Here is a 21,212-nt window from a genome sequence, read left to right as displayed (position 1 = left end):
GGTGCGGTGGGGGGGGGGGCGTCTCTGTCCCCCTACCCCCCGCCGGACTGGAGGCTAACCCTTGAGCTCCCCGTAGATAGCTCAGACCTTCCTGAAGAGGGGTGCACGATTTTTACCACTTGTTAATTATTTAATTTCTTTTGGACCAGGAGCATTAGTAGATAGCGCTTTCCTGCCTCCAACTGCACTAGAGTCTCGTTTCCTCCAGTTCAGAAAAATCTTATGACGCTTGCAGTTGGAGTTGCTGATTTGTGAGAACTGCTAAGTTCTTTATGTTCCCCCCCACCCCCGGCCAAGAGAGGGTTCACGGAAGATACGAATTTTAAATTGGAGCATCTAAAAAATGACCATTGCATTTTCGCCCTGGCTTAATGGGGAATCAAAGTATTCTCTCAAATCGTATCAGCAACCGCCAGCCGGAAGCGTTTAGGACATATTTAATATCATTAAGGAGATGGATCTGGAGGGGAAAAGGGGGACCAGTTGACCAAAAAAAAAAAAAAAAAAAAAAAAAAGAACTTGGTTTAGTTTGGGGATCGTTTTTTTGGGCTGGTGATTTATACAAAAAATGTTTCTTTCTTCCTCTCTCTTGCATCCTGGGTATAGACTGTCAGTTTCGGATCCAACGATGGTGGTGGCAAAGCTTACCCGGGTTCTCTGTCAAATCAAAGCTGTCACAGAATAAATCCCATTGCCTGCTGCGAAGCCCCCACGCACTGCAAACTTCAGTGAGCGAACTGGGTAATCAGTGTTTGGATATGCAGATCCCTGATTTAAAAGGCGGGGTGACCCCCCCAAGAACCTCTCCTGGGGGCCGAAGCCCGCAGGTGCAGTGAGGCGTGCGCTTGCGGGTGCTGGCGCCCGCGAAGACGCCTTGCCCCGGGAGAGGGAGCCGGGGCGCCCGGCGGGGTCTGGCGGCCGCGCACCGGCGGCTTGTCTCCGGCGGCGGCGGCGGATGATGGTGGCGGCGGGCGCACTGGGCTGTGTCTGTGCGTCGCCGCGGAAATCAGCGCCCGGCGCTGCACACTGAGGCCTTGCAGGTCCTCCGCAGCCCGAGTCTTGGCGAGGACAGACCCGGCGCGCAGGGGCCGCGGACCCGCGCGCGGGGGGGCCGGGGGGCGAGTGGGGTCGGCTTATCATGGCGGATCGGACAGCTCCCAGCTGCCAGCTCCGGCTGGAGTGGGTGTACGGGTACCGGGGTCACCAGTGCCGCAACAACCTGTACTACACGGCCGGCAAGGAGGTGGTCTACTTTGTGGCTGGGGTCGGGGTGGTTTATAACACCCGAGAGCACAGCCAAAAATTCTTCTTGGGACACAACGACGACATTATCAGGTAAGGAGGTGGCCTGGGGTCGTGGGGAAGGGTTGGGTGTGGAGATTAGAAAGGTGAGGAGAAGGATGACCAAACGGGCTTTCCTGGGGTCAGATCCAGGAGCCCTCTGGAGTTAAGGATTCTCTCTGGAACTGTATGGAATTACAGAAGGGCTGCTCATTCTAAAGCTAGGGCAGAAACAGGGTGGGGGGTGCAGGTGGGGAGGGAGAGATCTCCTTCCTCTTATTCCTCTGGAAGGCTTTTAAATCTCTAAGGAGTTGAGTGTCCCGCTGCTTTTTGGGTGTTCATTCCTGCTACAAGTGGAAGGATCCCGGGGAACCATCAAACACTTCTTCCTGCCCTAACTGTGTAAATGTAGGACCAGTAATCTGAACGGTGGATGTCATCTTTGGCAGGCTCCTCAGTAGGTTCCTCAACAAGCAAGAGGGTTAAAAAAATCTAGAAGAAATTTTGCTACAGGTAATTTGGAATCTTCATCCCAGATGCTTTGAAACTGGAAAATTTCTGCAATGGGTGGGGAGTTTGTTTTCTAATATTTCACTTGGCAGTGTTTTAATGCCAAACATATTTATACTCTAAATGGATGCTTCCACAACATCACTGAGGTTATAAAAGCCTGGCAGCTGCTGGACCACAAAATCCTACCAGTCAGCCCCCAGAATGACCAACATCTGGCAGTGGGTGGTCAAGACTGATTAGAAAAACACAACTGGATAAATAGACATTTTAAGGGGCCTTCCCTGTTAAACTGTGGAGGGACATATTTTGATTCTTGGTCCTGTCCTGTCATCTCTGGACCAGATGCATTTTCCTCTACTTCTTGTCAGCTGCTTCTGTGACCAAACAAGGTGTGGTCCAGATGCTGTTCACAGGGAATCCCATTCAGCCTTCAGCAGTTAAGGAAGATTTCCATATGGGAGCCTCACCCACGGGGCAAATGACTTGCTGAGGATAGACTACAACTGACAGAGACCATATTCGTGCCTTCCAAACTTGTGTGTTCATTGATGTAGAACAACTTCTATCACATTTCAGAATATTACCACTTGTGTTCTAAGTTTGCCTTTCATAATGAAATAAATGGTTATGTGGTGTAATGTTAATGGTTTTGATTTCTCCTTGGGGAGAATGATTTAAAAGTCTTGCTTTTTACCCCCCTCCTAGTGTTGTGCTTATTCTGCAATCCCCCCCTTTTTTTCCTGAGCCCTACAGTTGAAAAATTGTTACAAAAGGTAAAAACTTAATATTTGAAAATACAGTAGGATATGTATTTTTAAAAATCTTGACTTTTAGAAAATGAAGATTTTGAATACTAAGAGCTCTACTATTCCCAAGGTTGGGTGGAGCTGATATGTAAAACTTTCTTCTTGTCACATATGAGAAAATAGCTCTTTTCTTTGCTCCCTGATACAATAAGGGTTGTGATTGGGGCCCCGTCTGTCCTGGAGGTTTTCCTTCTCTAATTGCCAGGCTGATTATTGAAGTCACAGGTGCAAATGATTAAAAGTGACTTGTGAAAAGGTTAGATGTTTAAAAATTTAAACCCATTATGTTTTTGCTCTGTCTTTCTTAATGCAGTGCTTTCCATTACACCATCTAAATAAGATGTAGTCCTTTGGGGGAATGGAGAGAGTGGCAATTAAACAGAAAATTCCCTGGGGTTAAATAATATTGTTGTGACAGCTCACTGAACTACTTTGAGGGTTTGAACTCCTAATCTTAATTTTTTTTTCTCTAGTAGGAAAAAAAAAGAAAGAAAGAAATGCACTGTTGAAACTGAAGGAGGGAAAGGGTGGAGTTGCAGTAAACCGCTGTGATGACAGACAGCTGGACTAGTGGGATTGTGATGATATATGGCTTAGTTAAACACTCAGATTGGAAAAAAAGGTGAATGAAGCTGTTTGTATAACTGGTTTGCAGGAAGCCTCAGGCGATGAAAAAAAACCACAATTTAGCTTCTGGTCTATTATGAAGGTAGTTGTGTCTTTACACTGAGTGGTGGCATAGTAATAAGCCTACCCTCGGAGACTGGACTTTACTGCTAAATTTTGGGTGATACTTGGTTGAGTCTGAGTGTGTACAGGTGAACAGAATTCTTTAATGTCCATGTATATGTCTTTGCACATAGGAATAAAATTAAGTCCAACGTTAAAAACACAAACCGTAGATCATTATGTAATTAAAAGCTGTAAAATTAGACTGTTTATGCTGTTACTTTGCTTTATCTTACATATATATCTTTTTCTGATAAATGCAGTATGCAGACAACATTTGTTTTTAGCCTTAGTGAGACTCTCGAGTGCCATTTCTTTCATAATTTTACTCCCAGAAATATATTGAGTATTTCAAATTAATACTGTAAATTGTTGGGAATCTTTATGTATTAACTGTGGATATGGACAGGAAAATTATGCTCTTTTATCTTTATGAATTTCAACTCATGTTCCTGTTACACTACTGATTTTTCCACTTAACATATTGCAGTTAGCTATTGAATGAGGAAGACTACAGCTAAGGTTTCAGTGCAAAAATATTTTGGATTTTTGGAAACATTATATGATTGTTCAAGCTTCTAACTCTTGATTCTTTCAAATGAGACAATGTAAGTAGTTGTCTGTTAGCTTTTTCCTTAGCTTGAAAGCTATATTCATAGTGCATGTATTTCCTCTGCTTTATTTATTGTTCTACTTTCCCCAGAATATTAACTAGAAAGCAGCCCAACAAATATTGATACCATACTCCATTTTATAAAACCGTGTGCTCTCTGAGATCACGATGAACTTTAATAATAATAGGATTTGGCAGAGCTCACCAGAGCGTTAGCATATGTGTCTTCCTGATTTGACAGACTATGTGTTTAAGTCAGATTTTTTAAAATGTTGATATGTGAAGCATAATATGATTTATTGGATGTGGAGGCTTAGTTTTATTCTTTTGAATGATTACCCTTCAGTACAGATAACAGATTAGAGGATGATGCCTGTTTTAGCCCTGATAGCGCTGTGACAGGACAGGTAAATACTAGAAATGTTTGCTCTCAGACTAACAACAGGACTCAGTGCAGGCTTAGAGGCAAGGCTGGCAACAGAGACTGGAATATTCACTAACTTGGTTTCTACTTCAGGTAGCGCATCATGACACAAATGGAGTAAATGAAAGAAAAGGTCATGAACACATTTTGCTCTCTGTCATCTCCCTTCCGTTTTCAGTGACTCCATTTAAGACGTTTATCTCCTTACTCTGGGTTGGTATATTGTTTCTGACTAGTTCCCTGTCTCCATTTTCCTTTTTCTTATTTTTTCACTCTGTATTGCAAGGAAGGTTTTTCTGCAATACTCTTTCAGGGGAAGGACTTTGTATTGACTTTGACCTTGCACACACTCAGTGGTGAACCCCACTGTGCTGTTTACTGGAGTCATCCGAATGAGTGGCTTGACCACTTGTTTATATGTGACATGGGGATAATAATACCTAAATTGCAAACTGTAACTTTTGGAGGGAACGTATGCAAATGGTTTAGACTGGGACCTGGCCCTGTGCTGGTATTCAATACCTACCTGCTCTTAGTGGGGGCATTACTAGTATTTCATTAAAAGCACACACTTACACCTTAAACAAAAAAGATTGTTCATTGTCCACCAGCGGAAGTTTAAACTCCTTAGCTTTCCATTCCTTCTGGCCCTAACCAACCTTTCCTCCCTTATTTTCCTTTTTTTTTTTTTTAAGTATAAATTGTTTGCTTCCCACTGGCCATATAAAAAGATTACTCTGTTCTTTCCTGCCTCATACTGGAATGATTTATCTACCCATCAACCCTTCTCCCCAACAATGGCACAGTGGTGGGTTGTCAGACAGATTTGATTTTAAACCCAGATCTGCCACCAATTGGACAACTTGGGAAAATTACTAAACCCCTGTGAGGCTTAGCTATCATCAGTAAAACAGCTTCTCATCTACAAATTGGAGATTTAAAGGTATCTGCCTTGTAGCTTGTGGAGATTACACACAGGGTGCCCCAGAGTGTTTGGCAAACAGTAAGTGCCCACCGCAGCGGGCCTGTTTGTATCCATGCCCTGCTTGGGCCCATCTGCTTCAGCTTCACCACTCCCATGAGACCCTATACCATCCTTAGAGGAAGGCGCGCCTTGCACTCCTAAAGTTTTGCATCTTTCATGACCACTGTTCCTCACTTAATGTGTATCATTTAGTACTTTTCTTTCATTCCGAGTATTTTCATTTGTAAGTATATATAAGATCTTTGAGGATAGAATACATTTAATAACCAGAGCCAACATTTCTTGAGTGCGGACTCAGCACTAAATAAATGTGTGTACAGATTTATCTCATCCATCCTCTTAACAACCTCATGACATTGGTACTATTGTTAGTCCTAGTTTACTGGTGAGGAGACCAGGGCACAGAGGGGCTAAGGATCTTGCCCGCAGTCACTATTTAGCAGACTATAGAATGGAATTGGAACCCAAAGCTATCTGATTCCAAAGCCCAAAGTTATTGCTTCACTGTTTTACAAACTGTTTTTTTTCTCAGTCACTGTGGTCCCTACCACTGTGCCTTATTTCTAACTAGAACTTTGTGAGCTTTTTGCTTCTTGTTACTCTGTTTATCAATCTGGTGCTTATCAGTTTATCAGGAGTATTTGAAGCTGATTGCTAGAACTCAGTCTAGAAGTGGAACCATGTTCAAGTTCACCTTAGGAACATTACCAGCTTTGAAACAATGATCTGAAACAATGACCTACCAGACATATTTTAAAATATTAAGTCTCAATTGTGACATGACTAAAATAATGTGGTCCTGCAAATACAATTGAACTTGTTGGATTTGAAGAGAGGGGTCTAACAGCCATGGTTTGGTCTGGAGTATTGAGTAAACAGGTTCACATGAGGGTCTGGAAATGTGATTTCATATTCTTTAGTCCCTTGACCAGTTTGAATAAGGGAAACATGGAAGTAATTATAAAGAATCAAACCCATATTGAGTTGAGTACCTGTTCTGTACTAGATACTTTTATATATGTATCTGTGTCATCTCATTTCCCTCTCTCCCATCTCTGAGAGGTAGTCTTCTCATTTTACTCGGTGGGAGTGGCTCTCAGAGGGAAAAGGCTCTGAGAAGGAAAGAGATTTAAGCAAAGTTACTCGGTGGTACCATCAACTATTCATTTGATCCTGTTCATTTGCAAGAGCATGAAGTGAAAGGCTTTGATGGAAGTTTATGATATCTTTGTAAATAATCTAATTATTGTTATTCTTATTAATAAGCTATAGTCTATTTGGTAATTTTTTAAAAAGATTTTATTGTCAGAGAGAGAAGGAGGGAGAAACACAAGCAGGGGAGCAGCAGGCAGAGGGAGAAGCAGGCTCCCTGCTCAGCAGGGAGCCCGATATAGGGCTCGATCCCAAGACCCTGAGATCATGACCTGAGCTGAAGACAGGTGCTTAACCGACTGAGCCACCCAGGCGTCCCTATTTGGTAATTCTTTAATTAAGATTTATTTATTCCCTAAATTGGGAACATTTTACTTGTTTATTCATCAAAACCTCATTTACTCTCTAGAAGGTACCAAGTGCAGGGAGTGCAGCAGTGAACAAGACCACATTTTTGCCTCCATTCTGGTGGTGGAGACTAACAATGAATGAATAAGAAGACATGGTAAACATAGATTGTAAAAAGTACTGAGAAGGGAATGGTCAGAGAGAGAAACTGGGTTGGTGGGAACTACCTGCCATAGAATTCCAGAGCAGCTATTTAGGGAGATGGCATTTAGCTGAGACCTGAAGGGTGAAAAGGGGCAGATAAGTGAAGCTGGCTTGGGAGTGGAGAGGTTACATGCGAAGGCACCAGGGTGAGGAGGACTTTGGTGTGCCCAGAATTCTGGTGTAGATACCCAGAGAAAGACCAAGGTCATTGTAATTCTCATCCAGGTCATTAATGCCTCAGGGGTCTTGGTACCATATGTCCTAGATTTTCCTGGACAGTCACAAATATTCCATTCAACTATTGTTATAGATATACTTGTTCTTATCATATCGTGGGTCTCTATTATTCAGAATATATGACCATGTTTTTACTTAGAAAAAATGGTTACTATATAATGGGTCATTGTTTGAAAACATTGTACTGGAATATACTCTCTTACAAAGAATGATATTGGCCCTACAACCAACAGTCAATCAGAATGTAGATTATATTGTGGTAAGTGAAATACTGTTCAATGGCAGCACTTCTAAGCAGAGCTGGCCTAAGGCCTCTCCTACCCACAAGGATTTGGATCTGAACACTTTTGCGATATAGGTGACATTCTTGCCACCCAAAAAGGAAGCTGCTGGGAAGGCTGACATGATGGCTTTGCTTCTGGGACTTACTTTTTCTGAAACCACATGGAAAGCCTTTCTTAAGCCCCCAGACTACACATCTTCAGCAGTCAGGTTTCTCTTGTAGGTTTAACCCAAATTTGTCATACGTGGATTGGTCTTAAGTGTAATTAAGGTGTTTGAGAGCAGAGATTTCTTTTCATGTATCATTGTTCATAGAAGTCACCTGAGCACAAGCTAACATCTAGCTTCTGCGCAGTAAGTCTGGTATGAGGCCTGACAGTCTGCATTTCTAATTAGCTCCCAAATTATGCCAATGCTTCTAGCCACAGGCCACAGCAAGAGTGTAGGGAGCTCACTGGTATGTTTCAGAGCTCAGTAGAACAGTGTTGTTTTTCAACCCAAATGAGATTGACAGCTAGCAAAAATAGACTTGTAATAATGTATATGATCTATACATTTGTTAAATTCTTAAATTAACAGAATTAATTTTTTTCACTAAGATGGCACCTAGACCTGTGTTCTGAATGCTCCAGAAAGAACCAAGCAGTCACTGATTGGAACAAGTTAAGGAGATGGATGTCTATAACCTTTGAATTCCCCTAGCAGAGCGCCCATTATTCTCATTTAGAGGATACTGAACATGTGGAGACCCAGGAACTGAAATAATCATTAAAAAATTAACTTAGAAGTAATAGAAATCTGAGGTTTTGGTTGCTGTCCTATTTGAAAAGATGGTGTTAGAAACTATAAGGATGTGTAGATTTTTATATATTTAAAGAATAAAACCATATTTATACTTTGAGGAGCCAGTGCATCGTTTAGTAACTTCTGTTTTAGGGACCAGCAACAGTCTATTCATTGGCTTTGTTTACTCCCAAAGATTCTTGCTTTTTAAAAATGAGTTTCCAGCGTTTGGCCTTGGTGCTGGAGAGAGATCTCTTGAAGGAGCAGAAGGGAAAGCAGAGGGAGTGTAGTCAGAGATTGTGCCCCTTGACCTCTACCCCTTTATCAGTTCATTCCTTTCTTCCCCCAGTGGGAGGCAGGCACCTGGCTGACCTCAGCCCAGTAGCTGAAGTATTCCACAGTTGCCCACTAGTTTTTTGCCACCCCTTTTCCCATTTGCGTGAAGGAGGGGAGTGGCAGGCCAGCAGTAACTGCCTGAGAGGAAAGAATCTTTCTCTGGACTGGCAGTACCTAAATAGGTTGGTCAGAGAATTAATCTAAAGCCATCGAGAATTATTTTAAGGCACGAGGATTCATGTTAAGTGTAGCTGCTATTTAACAGTGTCATTAAAACATTTTTCTGTGTTCATTGTGAATTGATTTTATGGGTAAGAATAAAACAGGACCCACAAATGACAGGATGCCTTCTAAATAAGAGATCAGTTGCAAGAAACTGAAACTTTTTCAAAGAAACACAGTTAAGGAGAGGATCATAAGATGACAAGAGAATCTTTGGGAACTCAATTATAGGGAGTAGGCTGGCCTTTCAGGCATTGCACAGTTATCAGGCAGCTATTTCTTTCTCTTTCCCTAGTTCTTTCTCTTGTAAGAATCACAGATTCTTGCAAATTCATATCTCTGCCTCTCTCTGGGTAATATATGCTTTGATATTCTGTGACTGCAGACTGGCTTCTTAGTTCAGTGATTTACTTTGCACATAGTCATTCCTCTCCAGAGTTCATCTCAGCCCCTCTGCACACATGACTATCCAGCTTGGTCCTACAGTACCAGTTGAATCGATCAGTCTTTTGCATTTTAAATCCAAATTTCCAGGAAAGAGAATCTAATTGGCTTAGCACTGGACAGGATGTCCACCCAGTCCAATCAAGTATAGCCTACAAGGTGGGGCCATGTCTCAGAGGGCTGCCCCTTTAAGAAACTTTGTCTAAGATAGCATCATACTCAATGGGGAAAAACTGAGAGCTTTTCCCCTAAGGTCAGGAACAAGACGAGGATGTCCATTATCACCACTTTTATTCAACAGAGTACTGGAATCAGACAACAAAAAGAAATAAAAGGCATTCAGATTGGTAAGGAAGAAGAAAAATTTTCCTCTTTGCAGATGGCATGATACTATAGATAGAAAGCCCTAAAGGCTCCACTAAAGAACTACTAGAACTGATAAATGAATTCAGTAAAGTCACAGCATACAAAATTAATACACAGAAATTGGTTGCATTTATATATACCAATAACAAAGTACCAGAAAGAGAAATTAAGAAAACACTTCCATTTACAATTGTAGCAAAAATAATAAAATACCTAGGAATAAATGTACCAAAGAGGTGAAAGACCTGTACTTTAAAAACTATAAAACATTGATGAAAGAAATTGAAGATGACACAAAGAAATGGAAAGACATTCCATGCTCATAGATTGGGAGAAAAAATATTGTTAAAATGTCTATACTACCCAAAGCAGCCTACAGATTTGATGCAATCTCTATCAAAATACCAACAGGATTTTTCACAGAACTTGAACAAACAATCCTAATATTTGTGTGGAACCACAAAAGACCCTGAATAACTGAAGCAATCTTGAAAAAACAAAACTGGAGGTATCACAATTCCAGACTTCATGTTATATTCCAAAGCTGTAGTAATCAAAGCAGTATGGTACGGGCACAAAATAGACACATAGATCAAAGGAACAGAATAGCAAGCCCAGAAAGAAACCCACAATTATATGATCAATGAATCTTTGATGAAGGAGGTAAGAATATGCAATGAAGAAAAGACAGTCTCTTCAACAAATGGTGTTGTGAAAACTAGACAGCAGCATGCAAAAGAATGAAACAGCATACACAAAAGTAAACTCAAAGTGGATTAAGGACCTACATGTGAGACCTGAAACCTAGGATAAAAATCCTAGAAGAGAACACAGGCAGTAATTTATCTGATATTGGCTGTAGCAACATTTTTCTAGATGTGTCTCCTGAGGCAAGGGAAACAAAAGCAAAAACAAACTATTGGGATTACATCAAAATAAAAAAAAAACTTCTGCACAGCAAAGGAAACAACCAACAAAACTAAAAGACAACCTACTGAATGGGAGAAGATATTTGTAAATGACATATCTGATGAAGGGTTAATATCCAAAATATATAAAGAACTTAACACAACCCCAAAACCCCCAAATAATCCAATAAAAAAATGGGCAGAAGACACGAATAGACCTTTCTCCAAAGAAGACATACAGATGGCCAACAGACACATGAAAAGACGCTCAACATCACTCATCATCAGGGAAATGCAAATCAACCACAGTGGATGTCACCTCACACCTGTCAAAATGGCTAAAATCACACAAGAGACAAGCGGTGTTGGTGAGGATGTGCACTGTTGGTGGGAATGCAAGCAGGTACAGCCACTGTGATAAACAGTATGGAGGTTCCTCAAAACACTAAAAATGGAACTACCCTATGATTAATTGTTGTAGTAATTGCACTACTGGTATTTACCCAAAGAAAATGAAACACTAATTCAGAGGGATATATGCACCCCTATGTTTACTGCAGCATTATTTACAATAGCTAAACTATAATAGCAGCCCAAGTGTCCATCGATAGATGAATGGATGAAGAAGAGGTGGTATAAATATACAATGGAAACTATTCAGCCATAAAAAAGAATGAAATCTTGCCATTTGTAATGACATAGATGGATTTAGAAGGTATAATGGTAAGTGAAATAAGCCAGTCAGAGAAAGGGAAATACCATATGATTTCACTCATATGTGAAATTGAAGAAACAAAACAGCAAGCAAAGGGGAAAAAAAGAGAGAGAAAAAACAAAACCAGACACTTAACTATAGAGACCAAACTGATGGTTACCAGAGGGGAGGTGGGTAGGGGGATGGGTAAAATAGGTGAAGGGGATTGGGAGTACACATCATGATGAGCACTGGGTGTTGTATGCAAGTGTTGAATCACTATATTGTACACCTGAAACTAATATAACACTATGTTAGCTACACTGGAATTAAAATTTTAAAAAAGAAAGATTGTCTGATAAGGGAGATATGGGCTAAGAGAAGGACAAATGGGAGCTCTACTAGAGGAGGTAGATAAGAAGAGGAGGCAAACTATTTCTTGATAGAAAAAAACAGGACAGTGATGAGAAATACTGAGTTGAGGGCAAGAAAAGGTAAGGAAGGAATATTAAGAGGGCTTAAGTACAAAATATTGGTGATATGACACACCATGGAATTTCAGTTCTCATAAGAGGCCATGCCAGAGTGTCTCTGGGGAATGCTGGCCAATGGCTGGCGACCACAGCCTCGGAGAGTGAAGTGGACATCGCACATTTGCCTACTGGGGTGCCAGTGCTACTATTGAGGGTGTTTTCTCCTTAGTGGGGTCTGGCGGGAGAGGGGAGCATATGCGAATGGGGGCTGATGCTAACAGGGCTGGCACCAGGGAGGTGGTCAGATGGCACTCACAGGAGGCTTCCTGGGACTGGCGCAGCCTGCAAGGTGATGTTGGTGGCACAGGTCTTTACCAATTGGTGAATAAATATTTTTATATTCATTTACCTGGCACAGATACTGGTGCACATCTGTTGAACACCAGCCCTGGCTGTGAGTGACGTGGGTGGACCCTTAGATGATTTTGTGAGGTTGGCCATCTAACAGGTGTTGAAAATGAATCTTCCTAAAGCCAGACTTAGAAGCTACCCAAGGCTCCCTATTGCACAGGATAAGGTTCAAGCTCCTTTAACAGAGTCTCCAAGGCTTCTTACAATCTGGTTCCTGGCTCCTCCTCCATCCTGATGTCCCTCCTTGTCCTTCTGACATCCTCCAGCCACATCAAACTCCTTGCAGTTCCCTGAGCCCAGCTTCCTATCTTCATCCTTGCACATGCCATTTTGGCTGCCTGCAATGACCCTTCACTTCTCTCCTTGTGCAGTCTCATTCCGCCTTCAATCTCAATGTAGTGTCATCTCCCCCTGAAGCCTTACCTGACAACTCAAAAGCCTATTTTAGGCCCTTCTTGCTCTGTATGTGCAGACCACAATGCAAGTACCTGCCTTCTGGAGTCATTGCATTGTGTTGTGTTTGTTGACTTACCCATCTCTCGACCTGATCTGAGTTCTGAGTATGTTCCCTTGTGTGGCACACGTTGTGGGCTTAGTAAATGCTTAACATATATTTTATTTGTTGTTAGTTTTTCATATCTCAAATTATTTGTAAGGAGTGAGGTCTGAAATGGAGGTGATATTTCTTTTTTTTTTTTAAGATTTTATTTATTTATTTGACAAAGAGAGACACAGCCAGTGAGAAAGGGAACACAAGCAGGGGGAGTGGGAGAGGAAGAAGCAGGCTCCCAGCAGAACAGGGAGCCCAGTGCGGGACTCGATCCCAGGACTCATGCACTGGGCAGAAGACAGACGCCTAACGACTGAGGCACCCAGGCGCCCCGAGCCACTCAGGTGCCTCTGGAGGTGATATTTCTATAGGACTCATTCTATACATACTTCAAGAAGAGAAAATTCTGAAAATACATTGTCAGCTGGAACTTAGAGGCAGGATTCGGAATCTTGTTTTAAAAAAATATTTGGATGGCAATAATGACTAATCACTGCATTGCTCTTTTTTTTCTTTTAAAGATTTTATTTATTTATTTGACAGAGATAGAGACAGCCAGCGAGAGAGGGAACACAAGCAGGGGGAGCGGGAGAGGAAGAAGCAGGCTCATAGCAGAGGAGCCTGATGTGGGGCTCGATCCCGTAACGCCAGGATCACGCCCTGAGCTGAAGGCAGACGCTTAACCGCTGTGCCACCCAGGCACCCCCACTGCATTGCTCTTAAGTCAGACTCCAAATCCTATCTGGCTCTTTCCTTCTACTGTTTTCCTGTTCTACATGAAAAATCCAGCCATTGAAGACACCATGTTTTTCTTCTGAAATATGTCCATGGATCTTATAATGAATGAAACACTTTTTTTTAATGACTTAAGATTTTTTGACTGTATTATGAGGAAAATCTTGATTCATATCCTTTTAGATTTAAGAAACATGGTGATCTTTTAAGCAACTTTTGAAAATATGAGGTAACGTTTGCAAGAAGGATGTTTGCAGAGATTGTAAAGTAGCATCTGCTGGCTCTAAATGAAGCAAAGTCATTCCTGGCCCGGACAAGTTTCACTCAAAGATAGAGAAGTAGGCATTCAAGGGCAGGCCTCCTGGAGACAGTGACTTTTGAAGGATGAAGAGCAATTTGGCAGGCCAGGTGGAAAGAGAAGAGGGGAGGGAAGGAACACCAAGGAGGGAACGGCTTGTGCAAGGCTCAGGGGCTCAGGAGCCGGGGCTCCTGAAGAGACTCTGTGGTTCAGCACTGTGGGAGTAAGGAAGAGACTGTGGGAGATGAAGCTGAGCAAGGGGCCTGGGGCTGGATCGCAAAGGGATTTACAGCTCCTCCTGAAAATTATGGGGACCGTGGGAGGACTTAAACATTTAAAAAGGCCGATTGACATTTTAGGAAGATCATTAAAGGCAGAGGATTTCTACTTTATTTATATTAACCTTTTCTTTGAGATTCCTCCCCACGCCTTTTTCCTTCAATGCCAAACTTCTCAGGAACAGGAGCATGGCATCCTATGGGGAATCAGTCCTGGGGGATCTGACTTTGGGCATGGTGCTTAACATGGGCCTCAGCTAAAAACGAGTGGGCTGACTGTGTGATCTCTAAGACCCTCTAAAATCCATTCTAATCAAAGTGCTGTGCTTCTGAGTTGTCTCCATTTACTATCTTCATCTTATCTCTTGTTCACTCCTTAACATCAAGAACTGGCTTCTCCCTCTACCAGCCACTGCAGTCTTTCTCTGAAGTGGCTCCAGTGACCTCCGCTGCTAAATGGGGCTGTGTCCAGCTTAACCTCTTCACAGTATTGGGTACAGTTGGTCACTCTCTCCTTAGTACCCTTCCTTTTCTGTCCTGGAGGTTGTAGCCCTCTGGTTTTCTCTCACCTCCCTGACTGACCTTGATCTCCTCTTAGCTGTAAGTCTACCTTGTGTATATAGGAGTCCCTCAACATTGCTTATCAGGTATTCCTGCCCAAAATGCACGACCTGAGGCTAGTCATGAGGAAATAGACTAATGCAAAGTAAGGGACTTTCTTCAATGCAGCTGGTCTATACTTTAAAAAAAAAAAAGTCATTCTCATAACAGACAAGAGATTGAGGAACAGTTCCAGATTAAAGGAGACTAAAAGGATTCAACTAAGTGCAGTGTGAGATCCTGCAATGGGGTGGGGAGGATTGTTGTAAATGATGGTATTGGGACAGTTGGTGAAATTTGAATATGGGCCCACATATTAGGTTAATAGCAGAATTCAGTTGTAGCAATGCGGTTACGTAGGAGAAAGCACTTGTCTTAGGAGATAAGTGCTGGACTATTGAGGAGTGAAGAGTCATGAAGGCTGCAAATTGCTCTCAGCCATTTCAGTAACAGCAGCAGCAAATGTGACAGCAATAATGCATCTGCGTGTCTGTTTGAATGTGTGTACGTGTTTGTGTTCCTCATGGCATCTGTTCTCTCCTCTTCTCATTCCATGCTCTTTCCCCAAGACCTCTTACCCATTGCCTCCTCCCTGCTTCCATTTTTGCCCTCCCATTCTGTTCTCAACACAGCAGCCAGTTGATCTGGTTGCATTAGAAGTCAGGTCATGTCAATTCTCTTCTCAGAATCCTTAGAATAAAAGCCAAAGTCCTTATAGTGGCCTTTAAGCCTCTATGGGGAATTTGGCCTCCTGTTACCTCTGTGATCTAACCTATTTTCTCCCCATGCCTTGCCTCACTGCAACCACACTGACCTCCTATCTGCTGCTTAAAAACCCAGGTGCTTTTCTGTCTCAGAGCCTTTGCACTCACTGTCCTTTCTGTCTGGCTTCTTCCCCCAAACATCCATGTGACTACTCACCTCCCTTAGGTCCCTGCAAATGTCATCTCAGTAAGGACTTCCCTGACTACCCTACTTAACATTCAGACCCCTCTCCAGCACATTCTTTATTGTCCATCCCTGTTTTATTTTTCTCCTTAGCTCTTATTTATTTCGTTCCTTGTTATCTCTCTTCACTAGAACATAAGCTCTATTTGGGCAGGACTGTTTTGGTTACTGCCCTGCCTGCAATGCCTAGAATGGTGCCTGGTATGTAGAAGATGGTCAATAAGTATTTTTTGAATGAGTGAATGACTTATGTTTGTTCATTTTAAGATAATCCCCTTGGAATTTCTGCTTCAGAAAGGACTTCTTTCTTAGACCCCCTTTGACAGACGGCGAAGCCTATGGATCCCATCACAGGATAGTAGGTTTGTTTTGTTCTGTCCTTTTCTATAGATGCTGAAAAGCGCACATTCGGATCAGTCTTCACAAACCAGTGCACCTGTAACCCTCATCCACATCAAGAACTAGGACATCACCAGCACCACAGAGCCCCCCTCCCGTGCCCTCTTCCTGCCGTAACCCCCACTGCAAAGTTAACCTCTATTCTGACTTCTAACAGTGTAGATTAGTTTTGCCGAATGTTGTACTTTTAAAAAGAATGGTACGGTATGCATCCTTTTGCGTCTGGCTTCTTTCAGTCAACATTCTATTTATGAGATTCATCTGTGTTTCCACATGAGTATTCTCACTTCCATATCTTTGTTGTGTAGAAATACCATAGTTTATTTACGCATTCTCCTGTAGGTGGGCATTTTGTGGCTACTGTCACCATTCTAGTACAAGTAAACATATACATGCAATTGCAGGTGGGAGTGGCTCTTCTGGGGCACAGGGTGCACATAGGATCAGTTTTGCTAGGCCCTGCCATACAGTTTCCCAGAGCGCATTTATCAATTTATACTCCCACTATCACAGAACAATGTCTCCTAATGCATAAAATAAAATACATAAATAGGATTGTAAAGAAAATTAACTATTTTTGAAATATAGTTACAAAATATTTTACATGTGCTTTATTAACTCATACATTTGAAAGGTCTAGCAGTTTTAATAATGATGATTTCAAAGTAGTGATGAGTATGCCCGGTGTTTGAGAGGTCTGCTACAACTGTAATGTAATATGAAAATATCTGTGATGTTACTGGTCTCAAGGTGGAGGTACTGCCAATACTACTATAATTTGTTGCCTACACTCTGAATGATAGGAAATACTAAAGCTTGTTATGAGCTGGTAAAAGTAAAGATTTTTTTAGTAGTTTTTAGCGCATAGAAGTACATAAATCCTCCTGAATTCCGTTAAGGGGTACTTGGGCTCCAGGTTAAGAACCTCTCACTTAGAGGAATAAAAGTGATTTGCAACAAAGATTTCTTGAGTGTCTACTATGTGTGATTCACCGTGCTAGGTCCTGGGGACCCAACAGTGAATAACATGCATCTCCTCTTGAGGAATTTATGACCATGAGGACTGTACTCATAAATAAATGATGAGCGGGATTGGAGTGTTCAGTTCTATGACAGCCCACAGTATGTGAGAGCCTTAAGACATATACCTAACTCATTTATGAGAGGGAGTGGTGGTCAGAGAAGACTTTCTGGAGGAAGGAACATCATTATATTTTGGCTCTGGGATGGTTGCTCAGGTTGCAGTGGGTAATGGATTATTGCAGAGTGGAGGGACTTGAAGTTATTCAGGAGTGAGATCATTATGGTGGTAATGTGAAGAAAGCAGTGAATATATTCTGAAGAGTCTAGATTCCTGGTGTTTGGAGATAGGCAGTGGGGGAGAAAGAATATATAAGGTAATGGTCAGATTTCTGTCATAGTCACCTGGTTGGATGGTGCTTATCATTTACTGAAACAGATTGAGGAGCTCATTCAAGGTCAGGGGGTAATGAGTTCAGCTTTCAGCATAAATTGAGGTGTCTGTGAGACATCCAAGAGGTGATTGTACATATATATGGGTCCCTTGCTCAGTAGAGAGCCATGAGAGTTGCAGTGAGCATGCAGGAGTGGATGAGGACTCAGAGACCATATGAAGGAAAGAGAAGAGGCCAGGGTTAGGATTTTGAAGATGATTGGGGCACCTGGGTGGCTCAGTTGGTTGAGCGTTTGCCTTCTGCTCAGGTCATGATCTTGGGGTCCTGGGATGGAGCCCCACTTAGGGCTCCCTGCTCAGCAGGGAGTCTGCTTCTCCCCCTCCCTCCCCCTGCTCATGCACTGTCTCTCTCTTGCTCACTCTCTCACTCTCAAATATATAAAATCTTAAAAAACCCCAGGATTTTGAGGATGATCAACTTTAAGGAGATCAGCAGAGAAAGAGGTGCTTGTGACAGATAGGAACAGTCAGGAGTAGGAGGAAAACCAGGTAAGTAGAGTGCCCTGGTAGCCAAGAGCAAAGAGGGTGTCAAGGAGACCTCAGCAGTCCCAACAGAGTACACCAGTGTAAGTCTGGGAAAGGGCCCCATGGACTTGGCAATGAGAGATCACTGATGAATTGCTTTTACTACGCAAATAGTGGAATGGTTATTTTTCTCTGGGATGTACTTTTATCTGTGTTTTAAACTTTCTGTTATAGCAGTTAGAATTCAAGGGTCATTTGCTTTTAGCTTTACTTTTCTTCTTACATCTCCTTTATATATTTTGCTCATGCTCCAGTGAGTTTTATGCTACAGTGATAGTAAGCAGTCATCTCTGCTTAATGACTTCTATCTCCAGCAGACTCTAGCTCTTTTTTTTTTTTTTTTTACTGTAAGAGATATTGTTACAGACATTGCTTCTTGGTAAAAAGCCTTGTGGGTCTATTATTCTGCATAGTCAGCATGAACACAATCACTTTGGCCAGTCCATGTTTATCTATGTGAGAGCCTGCCCTGCTGACAATGAATTCGCGAGTCATCCTTCTTGCCTGGAATAACACTCAGTTTTTAGTCCATATGATAAAATGTAATGGAAGAGATATAAACTGTAGAGTGTTTTATAATTATTTTCTTCCCGGAATGTCACTTGGATTTTTATATAATCTATAGGCGGAAAGTGAGAGGATGTTCAATTAAATAAACATGTGTTCTGTGCTGACGGTGTAAATGACAGTGTGTGGGCCACGGCAGTGACAGTTATCTAAGCAGGAAACACTGAGTGCCTCTTGCTCCCTCCCTGTTTCATCTCCATTATCCAGTCAGCCCCAAGTATGGTTGATCATGTCCTCTGTGTCTTGCTGCTTCCACCCTAGTTCACACCCCTGTTAACTTTTGTCTGGACAGTTCTAGTAGCCTCCTGACTGGTTTTGCTGCCTCTGCTATCACTCCGCTACTCAATCCTCTGTTTGAAAACCTAGCTAAACTTTAAAAAAATACAGATTTATGAGCCCAGTTCTAAAAATTCGTATTCAGTAGGTCTGGTTAGGAGCCATCCAAGAAATTTTAAAGAATTTTTGCACAGAAATACAGATACAGGTGAGTATGACTATACACACATGCACACACACGCAATTTCCTTGCTCTGTCCATTGAGAGGACTGACACGCAATGACACATGAACAGCAGGAACAGCACCCAGAACTTGGTTTCTAAACACAATTCTCCTCAAAAAAAGATCAGAGCTTCTTACAAAAAAGGCCGAGTTTAGGCCTGGCGCAGACAAGATGAGTTTGGAAGAGCTTCTTATGCCCGAAAGTACAGCAGTGCTCAAAGAATAGGGGAGATGTTAAAATGACTTAAGAGCCAACTTACAGGGACATCCACTGGTCATGTCTGGGAAAATTCGAGCACAAATCATAAACCACTGAATAAAATGAAAATGCATGCATCTGTAGTGGTATAAATAACTAATGGGGAGAAGAGAAAGCTCTTTGTTTGTTTGTTTTAGAGAAGGCTCTTTCTTTTTTTTTATTATATTATGTTAGTCATCATACAGTACATCCCTGGTTTTTGATGTAAAGTTCCATGATTCATTAGTTGCGTATAACACCCAGTGCACCATGCAATACATGCCCTCCTTACTACCCATCACCAGCCTATCCCATTCCCCCACCCCCCCGAAGCCCTCAGTTTGTTTCTCAGAGTCCATAGTCACTCATGCTTCATTCCCCCTTCTGATTACCCCCCCTTCTTTATCCCTTTCTTCTACCGATCTTCCTAGTTCTTATGTTCCATAGATGAGTGAAACCATATGATAATTGTCTTTCTCTGCTTGACTTATTTCACTTAGCATTATCTCCTCCAGTGCCGTCCATGTTGCAGCAAATGTTGAGAAATCGTTCTTTCTGATAGCTGAGTAATATTCCATCGTATATATGGACCACATCTTCTTAATCCAGTCATCTGTTGAAGGGCATCTCGGCTCCTTCCACGATTTAGTTATTGTGGACAATGCTGCTATGAACATTGGGGTGCATATGGCCCTTCTCTTCACTACGTCTGTATCTTTGGGGTAAATACCCAGTAGTGCAATGGCTGGGTCATAGGGTAGCTCAATTTTTAACTTTTTAAGGGACCTCCACACTGTTTTCCAGAGTGGCTGTACCAACTTGCATTCCCACCAACAATGTAGGAGGGATCCCCTTTCTCCACATCCTCTCCAGCAATTGTTGTTTCTTGCCTTGTCAATTTTTGCCATTCTAACTGGCGTAAGGTGGTATCTCAGTGTGGTTGATTTGAATTTCCCTGATGATGGCTAATGATTTTGAACATTTTTTCATGTGTCTGTTAGCCATTTGTATGTCTTCATTGGAAAAGTGTCTGTTCATATCTTTTGCCCATTTTATGATTTGTTTATTTGTTTCTTGTGTATTGAGTTTGAGAAGTTCTTTGTAGATCTTGAATACCAGTCTTTTATCTGTAGTGTCATTTGCAAATATATTCTCCCATTCCGTGGGCTGCCTCTTAGTTTTTTTGACTGTTTCCTTGGCTGTGCAGAAGCTTTTTATTTTGATAAAGTTCCACAAGTTCATTTTATCTTTTGTTTCTCTTGCCTTTGGAGATGTGCCATAAAAAAGGTTGCTGTGGCCGATGTCGTAGAGGTTGCTGCCTATGTTCTCCTCTAGGATTTTGATGGATTCCTGTCTCACATCGAGGTCTTTCATCCATTTGGAGTTTATCTTTGTGTGTGGTGTGAAGAGTGGTCAAGTTTCATTCTTTCGCATGTAGCTGTCCAATTTTCCCAGCACCATTTATTGAAGAGACTGTCTTTTTTCCACTGGATGTTTTTTCCTGCTTTATCAAAGAGAAGGCTCTTTCTTGAGTAGAACATCGGCTATAAAATATAGCTGGATTGATGGAGTTAGAAAATCAACAGATGTTATAACCCGCCATGAAAGTTTGTTGAGGAACATGGTATTTACATAGGACTTCACTACAAGATACTTACTAATTACAAAGGACAAGCAAGAACTACAGTGGAGAAACCTGGCAGACACCGCCTTAACCAGATATCAAAGTTAACATTCACAATAAGAACACAAACCAAGTTACAAAAAAAAAAAAAAAAAGCAAGCTTCCACAAGTCGTTCTGGTTTCCAGAATTCCTGCATAATACTAGCACTGAAATTATCTTTGAAAGCATAGATCTGATCTGTCCGTGCCATACTTCAAAATTCCT

At 41.8% G+C, this 21,212-nt stretch overlaps 1 protein-coding gene across 3 annotated transcripts in view; it reads left to right on the top strand.

Annotated features, from left to right (window-relative positions):
• The first annotated feature begins 1,138 nt into the window (after positions 1–1,138).
• Positions 1,139–21,212, top strand: part of EML6 (EMAP like 6) — a 280,912-nt gene continuing 260,838 nt past the window's right edge. For all 3 annotated transcript variants that reach the window (XM_008700449.2, XM_040623471.1, XM_040623472.1), the window contains exon 1: positions 1,139–1,335. In XM_008700449.2, the coding sequence (XP_008698671.2) occupies positions 1,139–1,335 (197 nt within the window). The remainder of the gene's footprint in view (positions 1,336–21,212) is intronic.

Source organism: Ursus maritimus, unplaced genomic scaffold (assembly GCF_017311325.1).
Source record: "Ursus maritimus isolate PB19 unplaced genomic scaffold, ASM1731132v1 scaffold_6, whole genome shotgun sequence".
Taxonomy (NCBI): Eukaryota; Metazoa; Chordata; class Mammalia; order Carnivora; family Ursidae; genus Ursus; species Ursus maritimus.
This window is presented reverse-complemented; position numbering and strand designations above follow the sequence as displayed.